Source organism: Maniola jurtina, chromosome 22, assembly GCF_905333055.1.
Source record: "Maniola jurtina chromosome 22, ilManJurt1.1, whole genome shotgun sequence".
NCBI classification, from domain to species: domain Eukaryota; kingdom Metazoa; phylum Arthropoda; class Insecta; order Lepidoptera; family Nymphalidae; genus Maniola; species Maniola jurtina.
The window spans coordinates 8,866,349-8,876,809 of NC_060050.1; the positions used below are offsets into that span (position 1 = coordinate 8,866,349).

The 10,461-nt window shown below is 37.9% G+C and overlaps 1 protein-coding gene across 2 annotated transcripts; it reads left to right on the top strand.

The window, feature by feature from the left end:
- The first annotated feature begins 4,542 nt into the window (after window positions 1–4,542).
- LOC123876991 (odorant receptor 46a-like) lies at window positions 4,543–8,704 on the top strand. Of its 2 annotated transcripts, XM_045923467.1 has the most exons (5): window positions 4,543–5,338; window positions 5,908–6,007; window positions 6,929–7,033; window positions 7,991–8,146; window positions 8,609–8,704. In XM_045923467.1, the coding sequence occupies exons 1-5, from the start codon at window positions 4,548–4,550 to the stop codon at window positions 8,660–8,662; spliced, it is 1,206 nt and encodes a 401-aa protein (XP_045779423.1). In that variant the 5' UTR covers window positions 4,543–4,547; the 3' UTR covers window positions 8,663–8,704. The 2 variants fall into 2 exon arrangements, with proteins under 2 accessions (XP_045779423.1, XP_045779424.1); XM_045923468.1 differs by lacking the exon at window positions 7,991–8,146.
- The last annotated feature ends 1,757 nt before the right edge of the window (window positions 8,705–10,461 follow it).

Genomic DNA, 10,461 nt, shown 5'->3' on the forward strand with positions numbered 1-10,461 from the left:
GCAATACATAAGGAACTGTTTAAAAGCATCAGCAATGCAACCATGAGTTCAAACTAAGTACGTTCTTGAAGTTCTTGAAGATAGTTTTTTTTTGTATTAAATCTTCTGGCGCCGTTTTGGGCACGTACATTCGCATCTTGCTGGTGTACTTAAATAGGTACGCGCGTTCATTGTGAAGTTAAAATGTCCTGCCGATTCAATGGCGTTGTTACCGTCACGCGTTTTGTGCGACTCAGGCTTTAAATTTTAATATATAATTAGGTAGAGAACTTAATTAAAACAACGCACCTTCACCGTATTTATTGGTTCAAACCCTAATAAATAAATATTATGGAAAATTTAGAGGACGGGCGTGCTTCTTTTATTAAAAGCATATTTACCTTATAGTCACCTATTAGTTCGTTGTTAGATGCCATAAGTGCTTGAGTAATTAATTAATTCCCCTTGATGCAAGCTATCTACAGCTATGTGCAGAAGCTAAGATATCTACAGAAATTCGTCAATTTTATTTTTATTTTTATAAAAAGAATATAAGCCATTTTAATCATGACTAACATTCCCCTTTCCCCTCCAACTAAGCGTAAAGCTTGTGCTAGGAGTGGGTACGACAATAGTGCAACGGGTGGGGTTTGAACCGTCGACCTTTCGGATTTCAGTCCACTACTATAACCGTTGAGCTATTGAGGCTTCAATTGGTTAATCGGATGAGACATGAAAAGCCAGCAGACATAGTGACCAACAAATTACATACTTTCGCATTTATAATATTGGTATGAATTAGTCGTTGGTATGAATGAGTAGTTGATTGGTAGAATTAAGATAAAGATGAGGCTAGCTAACATCTGTCTGCGGAGGACTCTTGAGTACTTCGGTCACATCGCAAGGAAGAACGCCAGCAATATTGAAAAACTCATGGTCACTGGTAAGATCGAAGGAAAGAGACCCCGCGGACGTAGCCCGAGACGTTGGTCAGACCAAATAAAAGAAGCGGTCAACACACCCATCTGTGATGCAATCCATGCGGCAAAAAACAGAGTGCAATGGAAAAACATCGTAGCAAGGATTGCGTCAAAGGGGAGCCACGATCCTCAAAATTGAGGAAGCGACGCAGGAAGATGAATTAGTAGTGCTTACAGAATTTGCGTAGCGAAGAATAGTAATATTATAAAGGAGAAAGTTTGTATGTGTCTGTGTGTGTGTGTGTGTGTGTGTGTGTGTGTGTGTGTGTGTGTGTGTGTGTGTGTGTGTGTGTGTGTGTGTGTGTTTGTTACTCCTTCACGCAAAAACTACTGGACGGATTGGGCTGAAATTTAGAATGGAGATAGATTATACCCTGGATTAGCACATAGGCTACTTTTTATCCCGGAAAACCTAAGAGTTCCCACGAGAATTTTAAAAAACCTACATCCACGCGAACGAAGTCGCGGGTATCAGCTAGTGTTTTCTAAACGGTTAAATACCCAACAATTTCCTTCATATTGTGCGGCGTAAAAATCATTTGACCTTTAAAACAACTCCATACAAGGAAATATGGGGAAAGGAATTTATTAGGCCCTTGGGTAAAACCCGGCAGATATAGTTTATCTATTTAATATATTTTATCCTTATACTGAATAGAATTTTTGAAAATTGCGCAAGTAAGGAGATGGAATTTCTAAAAATCCTGATTTTTAACCAAAAGTTAAAATACAAAATTTTCATAGATACTTACTCGTAATTTGAAATCTTTTTTTTGGAATGTCATTCAAACTTTCATGCCCTACTTAGTGATGCAATTCCCGAAATCCTTTCTAGTGAGTCATCCATACTAATATTATAAATGCGAAAGTGTGTATGTCTGTCTGTCTGTCTGTTTTTCTGCTACCTTTCCACGGCCCAGCAGTTTAACCGATTCTGACGTTTGGTACAGGGTTAGCTTATATATCCCGGGGACGGACATAGGCTACTTTTTATCCCGGAAACTCAAAGAGTTCCCACGGGATTCCTAATTTGGTACCGAGGTAGCTTACGTCCCTGTAATTGACATAGGCATTTTATCTCGGAAAATCAAACAGTTCCCACGGGATCTTTAAAACCCTAAATCCACGCGGACGAAGTCGCGGGCATCCTCTAGTAAAAGTATAAGTCAAAGCTTAAAGCACGTTTAAAGCTTCTAACAACAGCAGTTGAGACTATGCATTGATAGATCAGTCAGCCAGTCAGTCGGGAAAAGTATTTTTATACGTATGGAAGATTGTGAAGTTTAATAGAAAATAAGTGAAATATAACGACAAACTCGTATACTGTGGTGTATTTTATCATTTTTACGACTGCTTTTTCCGGTTCTTTTACTACGCTTCATATAACTTACCCAACATTTTCATGTCATTAAGACTTCATGTCTTCTTCTGCATTATATTCCTCATTGCTGAGTGTAGTGACCCCTTCCATCAATCATAATAGGTTTGCTTGGGACAGGTACATAAAATATATACAAAATCGACTCATTCAAAACAGTCATAAACGAATAACTCCACTATGTCGTCTGCATAAAGTAGGTATAGAAATTTATTATTTGCGTAAAACTACGAAATAAGCTTAAAATCTACTACTCTGACACTAGTTTTTACTACATAAACAAACTTTGATTAAATTTTATTAACCCCGACCCAAAAAGAGGGGTGTTATAAGTTTGACGTGTGTATCTGTGTATCTGTCCGTGGCATCGTAGCTCCTAAACTAATGAACCGATTTTAATTTAGTTTTTTTTAAAGGTGGCTTGAGCGAGAGTGTTCTTAGCTGTAATCCTAAAAAATCGGTTCAGCCGTTTGAAAGTTATCAGCTCTTTTCTAGTTACTGTAACCTGCACTTGTCGAGGGTGTTATAAATTTTTAATTTACACTTGTTACTAAATAAACTTTGATTAAATTTTATTTTATTGGACAATAATGCATTTCCAACTATACACGGAAAAATAACAATTCAAAAGCTAGCTCGCAAAATGTCAATTTTCGTTATGTATGTCAATTATTTAGAAATGCGTCTTCGCCAAATTGGCCTGATCGGGAAGTTTTCCTTATCGGAAAGTTTTCTCGATATGTTGTCAATTAAGGGTATCATTCACTCTATCTTGCTCCCCTTAGAGACGAGATTACAATTGGTAACAAAGCCTAATATGACATCCTGATACTCCATACATCGATAGACCATAACAGCCCACTGCTGGACTAAAGGACTCTCCCAAGGAAGGTTTGCCCATAATCACTACGTACCGATTCGTACGTCACCCGCGCTATCCCGTACGGGGTTAGCGCGGGTGATGTACGGGTGTGCGGGGCGTCCCCACCCCGATTGCCATCTCGACTTGTACTATACGTAAAGTCTTTTTTTATTCATCTGCAAGTGAACCCCAGACTTTAATCTTCTGGTGAAAAGACCAACTTTTATAGTTCGAGAATAGTGAACGTAAAAAACCCGACGAAGAATAAAGTAAATGCTTTTGTCATTTGCTGATAAACCTTAGTAGACAAAATTTTATTTACATTGAACAATTGTCTTTTAAAAAGTCACCATCAATTTTGCTATCAATCAAAATATGTGAGGAACTGTAATTTGTTTTCGAAAGAAAATAACAGATTACCGATTTTAAAATAAAAGAACCGGTCAAGTGCGAGTCGGACTCGCATATGAAGGGTTCCGTACCATCGTATAATAAATGACACTTAATTTTTTTTAATTTACTTGGCAGCCATTTTTAATTTTTATTATAGCGGGAAACGAAATACACACTCAGTATAAATTTCTCTACCTATAACGGTTCATGAGATACAATCCGCTGACAGACAGTCGGACGGACAGACAGACGGACGGATGGATAGCAGAGGCTTAGTAATAGGGTCCCATTGTCACCCTCGGGTACGGACCTCTAAAAAATCTAGAGTACAATATGTGTTATTTAAACTGAGCTAATGGGACGGCTGTCCGCCCATGTTATGATGGTGCCATGTGTAATTTCTCCAAAACTTTTTAATAAAAGAAAAACTAATATTCATTCTATAATCGGATGACGAAGTTTGTTTGTTTATATTATTCAATATACTTTGACATTAATTTTAGATGACTTTGAAGACCTTCCCAGGTGCAGTGGTAAGCGGGTCTTATAGTGGGAGGTGGAAGGGAGGTGGAATTGAATTTGAGATTTTATAATCCAGCGTCAGCGTGGTAGACTATGGTCTAATCTTTGTCATTCTGAAAAGACATCCATGCTTTATAGTAGACCAGCGATGAGCTCATTGTGATGAACATTAGGTTAAAATTGCTTGTTGGTATCAGAACTAGATTAGAAGCGTCACTCTATTGTTCTATTAATAAAACAGACGAATACCCACTGCGTTGTATTTTAATCTAAAATATCTAGACACATTTTAAGCTTATTTAGGCACGCAAAACAAGTAAAACCATATGTTTTACACAGTATAATCCTGCGGATCTTACAAATAAAAGTACTGAAAAGGAACTATCATTTTCAAACCGTTATTCAGACATCTAGGTGTACCAGTAACAAAAACATGTTGGAATTCCTAACAAAACTTGAAGACACTGCGAATCCTTTACTAGGCCCAACTTTATGGGGCTTGCAAAAATGGGGTATGTGGCAACCTAAGGCGGGCATAAATCGTGTAATTTACAACATCATTCATCTATTGGCAATACTATTTGTACTCAGCCAGTACGTTGAGCTCTGGTTGATCAGATCCAACATGAATATGGCCATGAGAAATCTTTCTGTGACAATGCTGAGTACTGTATGTGTTATTAAAGCGGGAACTTTCATTATGTGGCAGAAATATTGGAGACAAGTGGTCTCGTATGTCTCATCAACAGAAAAATATCAACTTAAAAAGCGTGATGTAAAAGCAAAGAGAATTATCCAGGGATATATTGCGTATTCAAGAAAAGTTACGTACTTTTACTGGGGGCTTGTCGCAGCTACAGTTTTAACTGTCATTCTAGCTCCATTAGCAGTTTATTTGTCTTCAAGTGAAAGTCATAAACTGGTTAGAAATGAGACAGTTTCTTATCCCGAAATTATGAGTTCTTGGGCACCTTTCGATAAATCTCAAGGGTTGGGGTATTGGACCATGGTGGTTGTCCAAACGCTGATCTGTTTCTATGGTGGTGGTATTGTTGCTAATTACGATTCCAATGCAGTAGTTTTGATGACATTTTTTGCTGGACAACTGGATCTGTTGAAGTTGAAATGTTCGCTGTTATTTGGAGATGGTCAGGAGTATATAAGTTACCAAGACGCTGTCAAGAGGATTCGGGACTGCCATCAACATCATGTTTTACTTGTCAAGTAATTAAGAATCACACTAGCATTATAAGGGTGAAAATTTGTATGTGTATGTGTGTATGCTTGTTACTCTTTCACGCAAAAACTTCTCAACGGATTTGGCTGGTAATAAGGATAGATTAATACACAGGCTTACTCTTTATCCAGTAAAAATCCATGGTTCCCACATGTTTTAACAGTAAAATAGCATAGTAAAACAGTATTCACAACTAGGCTGCTTTTCCACCAAGGGTCTACGGTTGAAATCTACTATAGAGCGCACTTTGATTTTTCTCAGACTTAAAACACTATTTAAATGAGACAGTGCATAAAGTCTCGTTTTAACTGAAAATTAAGTTTATAAAGTCAAAGTACGCTCTATAGATCTCAGCCTAAGATGCATTAGTGTGGTATGAGTGCAAAATTAGTTATTAAGATCGAATCGAGTACTTACTCGCTTACGTACAGGTTACCATTTGCATCTTTGGTGACATGAAGCTATCTTGCTTGCATTCCTCCCACTAATCTTGAAAATAAATCTTTTAATAGGTACTTATACTTTTTAAAAACTAAATATTTTTATCTTTTTCCAGGTATTCTAAAATAATGAATTCCCTGTTGTCGCCGGTGTTGTTTCTGTATGTAATCATCTGTTCCCTCATGATTTGCGCGAGTGCAGTCCAATTAACTACGGTAAGATATACATTGCGGTCAATATTATAACAAAAACATGTCGTGCTAAAATACTGGTCCAGTATCAGTACCAGTACTTATCTTTTTTTTATACCATTACAAGTTAGCCCTTGACTGCGATCTCACCTGGTGGTAAGTGATGATGCAGTCTAAAATGGAAGCGGGCTAACTTCGAAGGGTTATGACACTTTTATTACACTCATACTCTTTATTGGTTTGAGTACCGGAACGCCATTGCCGGTAGGGTGGTAATAGCCTGCCACTAAACAGATGATCGGGTAGAGTTGCATAATATTCTGTAAAATAGTTAATTGAATCTTGATTGATTGGAAGGCAAGATGATAACTTTATTTAAAAATTTCCTTATTTACCTATTTTGCCTTGGCAAGAAGAAAATTTTCGGCTATTCGGAATTCCTCCAAAAGTTTCGAGTTCTCCGCTCTGTTCGTAACGCAAAGATTGACATGAAACTCACACCTAACTCAAATACCATTTAGAATTTTCACATTGATTCAGAGCGAACAAAAGTTTGATTGCAAATGGTGTGAATTTAGGGCAAACTATAAGTTTTTAGAAAAAGGCGTTAGAATATATGTTACATATTGATGATCAATAGAAGTACGAAGGAGAAAAAAACCGGTCAAGTGCAAATCTGACTAACACACGAAGGGATACCATACCATAGAGATAACACTTTTTATTTTTTTGTGATGTAACCACAAGGTCACTTCACCACTAAGAAATCGCTACACGCCAAACAAGAATCTAGGTTAACGGGAAGTACCCTGTAATTTTGATTTCTTGACAGGTCTAGACAGAGGTCTTGACGCGACAGAAAAACAGACAACGAAGCGATTCTATAAGTGTTATTTTTTCTCTAGAAAAACAAAAACTTAAAACCAATCTGTTGTTTATTTATAGGATGGTACAACCAGCATGCAGCAAGTATGGATAGCGGAATACCTGCTTGCACTGGTTGCCCAACTGTTCCTGTATTGCTGGCATAGCAATAAAGTGCTCTTTATGGTAAGCCATGATTTACTTAAAACAACATAAGCTCGCGCATAATAACCAGCAGGCTATAAAGCAATGATGACATCAAGATTAGAAGATGCTTATGCACTCTTGAAAAGTTGAAGTTACTCAAGTTAATCGTGGAAGGAAACGTATACACGAACCCTGACTTCATTTTCTTTTCTATCAGAAATTAATAGATAGTTTGGAGAAAGTGCTCAGCAACTTCACAAACTTGTTTTTTTTTCTCTTTTCGAACACAGGACCGTGAACATTGCCATACTTCTGTGATTAACATCAAATCAATTGTCATGAAATGATATTGCTTCATCCATGTTTCTTATTGCGTATAACATTATAAGAAGTAAAACCTTTAAGGCAAGACAATACAGAATGTAACTAGAACGCTAGCAAAAACGAAGACAGATGATACTACTGATGATTACTGATAAGATACTGCAAAAGGAGCGCAAATAATAAAATTTAACAAATGCTGTATTTTTTTATATTTTACAAATAAAACATCTGACTGACGTTAGGGGTAACGAACGTTGCGTAAATAGGCACACTATAAATAGCGGGTTGGAAAAATACTAAATCACTTAAACTTAAGATAAGGCAATTGGTTATTGGCATTTAATTGTTTTTGGCATCTCGTATTAAAAAAAAAGTATTTTTTTCCATCAGCCTGCATGCGTCGACTGCTGGGCATAGGCCTTTCCAAGAGTGTGCCATCAAACACGGTCCTCCGCCTTCCTCATCCCCCCGCTTCCCGCCAACTTCTTTAGGTCATCGGTCCAGCGGGCTGGAGGTCGTCCCACACTGCGCTTACCGGTACACGGTTTCCACTCCAGAACACGTCTGCCCCATCGGCCGTCAGTTCTACGACAGACATGACCTGCTCATTGCCACTTCAGCTTGCTAATCCTTAAGAAAAGATATACTAAATATTATTTGATTTCTTACCAGAGTCTGAAAGTGGATGAAGGCGTATATTCCAGCGCTTGGTGGTCACAAGGAGCGAGGGTACGCCGCAGCGTAGCTCTGCTCGGCGGGCAGCTGGCCAAAACTGTTGTGTTCACAGCTGGACCCTTTACCAAGCTCACTGCTGCTACTTTTATTACTGTAAGCTGCCAACATATATCATCATCACCTTCAACAAATATACATCCATTTTTGGTCAAATCGACTGCGAACTGGCAAACGATACTAGCTCAATTTTACGATGGATACAACTTTACAGAATGCTAGAATATGAAATGCCCTTCCGGCTTTCGTTTTCCGCGCCAATTATAATATTGGGACCCTCAAAAGAAGAGTGAATAGGCACCAGCTACAGGCAAGCGATCCGTTGCTCTGTTTTGGTGCCGTGAAAGGACAAACCAATACACTAAAAAAACAAACACACTTTCACACTTACACTATAATATGATTGAATTGGATGGCTGAAGATGAGCAAGTTAGTTACAAGAGGGATTCCAAGCTCCACACGTAACTGATTTTAGGTGTAGAAAGGTTAAATAGAAGATTTACGTTATTTCCTGGACTGAATTCACTCAGATTACCAAATAATTCTTTTGTTTTCAGATTTTAAAAGGCTCATACAGCTACTACACATTGCTAAGTAAGAAAGAAGAATAATGAAATGGTTACTCAGTTCTTGATTGATCACTTGATTGTTTTACTTATAAATTTATTCTAGCACAGGGAGTAGCGATAGCAATAACTTAGAGGAAATTATTGTAACTTTAAAAACTTTGTGAACACAAACTAGTCTTTTTTCTAATCCCAAAGCCAAATCAATGCATATAAGTTCAATCTTCGAGATGCCACTGAAGCACTATTAAATCTTGGATAGCGCAAATATTTTCAATTAACATTTTCTGAACAACAAAGTACCTACGTATTATAATACCTACCTACTCGTAAATATAGTTCCGAAGATTGCGACGTTTGGTAAGAAACTTTGCCGAACAAGAAGGTATAAACTGTGCCTATTTATATTCTCTAAAGATGATGGAAGACCGGACAAAATCCATGGATTTTGATTTTTAAAAATCGTGCGGACTTCCCACACATTGCTTTGAAAAAGTTGCCCATAATAAGGTACTCCTCTGCTCCAGGTAAAAATTATACTGAAAATTTCAGCTTTCTAGCGTCATCCAGACCGAAGTTATGACAGGTCGAAAATACGGCGAAACACTTCGAGAAAAAGGTACGTAGCGCCCCGGCCGCCGTTTGGCTCGTCTTGGCGGGGCACTGCCGTGCCCCCTGATGTCACTCCATTGTTCCGTTGCAGCATGATTGAAGAACAAATAAACTCACTTTGACATTAATTATAATGTGAGCAGGTGGTGTCCGCGTGGATTTGCGTTTTTGAAAATCCCGTGGAATCTCCTTGATTTTCTGGGATAAAAAGAAGCTTATGTCACTTTTTAGGTCTTTCAAATCAATTTTTAACCTCCGACCTTAAAAGATGGGTGTTATAAGTTTGACGTGTGTATCTGTGTATCTGTCTGTGGCATCGTAGCTCCTAAACTAATTAACCGATTTTAATTTAGTTTTTTTTTGTTTGAAAGGTGGCTTGATCGAGAGTGTTCTTAGGTATAATCTAAGAAAATCGGTTCAGCCGTTTGAATTATCAGCTCTTTTCTAGTTACTGTAACCTTCACTTGTCGGGGGTGTTATAAATTTTTAATTTACACTTGTAAATTATTAAAAAGAAATATTGTACGGTCTAAATACGGCAACAATATATCGGATTCAATTGAAATCGTGGTGTCGTTGATGACCTGATTCGCAAATAGGCAGTGCCGGTAGCAAGAGCCAGTTAAAAATTATAATTCTCAAATTGTAGTTAATAAAGCGACAAAATACCATCACGAAATCTCCTCCCCCTTCGCCTGCCTTCGATGTCTCCTTCTCGTCATATAAAGTCCTGGGTAAACACGACGCGTAACAGCAACGATATTAATGATGCAGAATAGTATGACATACTAACGCTGGGCATACCTACATTAGCTAATATCGCCTGAGAATATTTTAGCCTCTCTCACAGCCATATTGCTTAAAAAAGCCTTTACACGACAGCTACTCGTATATAGTGTTCAAAATGATTTCGTTCGGACGAGCCCGTATGGAATCGTCTCATAGTGGAAGCCTTAACTGCTAAAAATCAGACGCTCAGGTGCTTAAAAGAAAAATCCCTCTTAAGAGGAAATTCCTTTACAACGTGAATTTTCTATACAAAGTATTAGGTACACTTCCGTGGGTCGCGGCTGATGCGATAGTACTAAACTAAACTATGACAATAAGAGCCTCAATAGCTCAACCGGTAAAGGAGTGGACTGAAAACCGAAAGGTCGACGGTTCGACCTTTCGGTGGCTAATATTGACATGGCTAATATTCTTTAAAAAAAAAATTATCAGCCTGCTTCCAT

Coding starts and splice junctions, on each gene's coding strand:
- LOC123876991 (XM_045923467.1), top strand. CDS start 4,548: ATGTTGGAATTCCTAACAAAACTTGAAGACACTGCGAATCCTTTACTA. Junction 5,339..5,907: donor CATCATGTTTTACTTGTCAA/GTAATTAAGAAT, acceptor ATCTTTTTCCAG/GTATTCTAAAATAATGAATT. Junction 7,034..7,990: donor GCAATAAAGTGCTCTTTATG/GTAAGCCATGAT, acceptor ATTTCTTACCAG/AGTCTGAAAGTGGATGAAGG.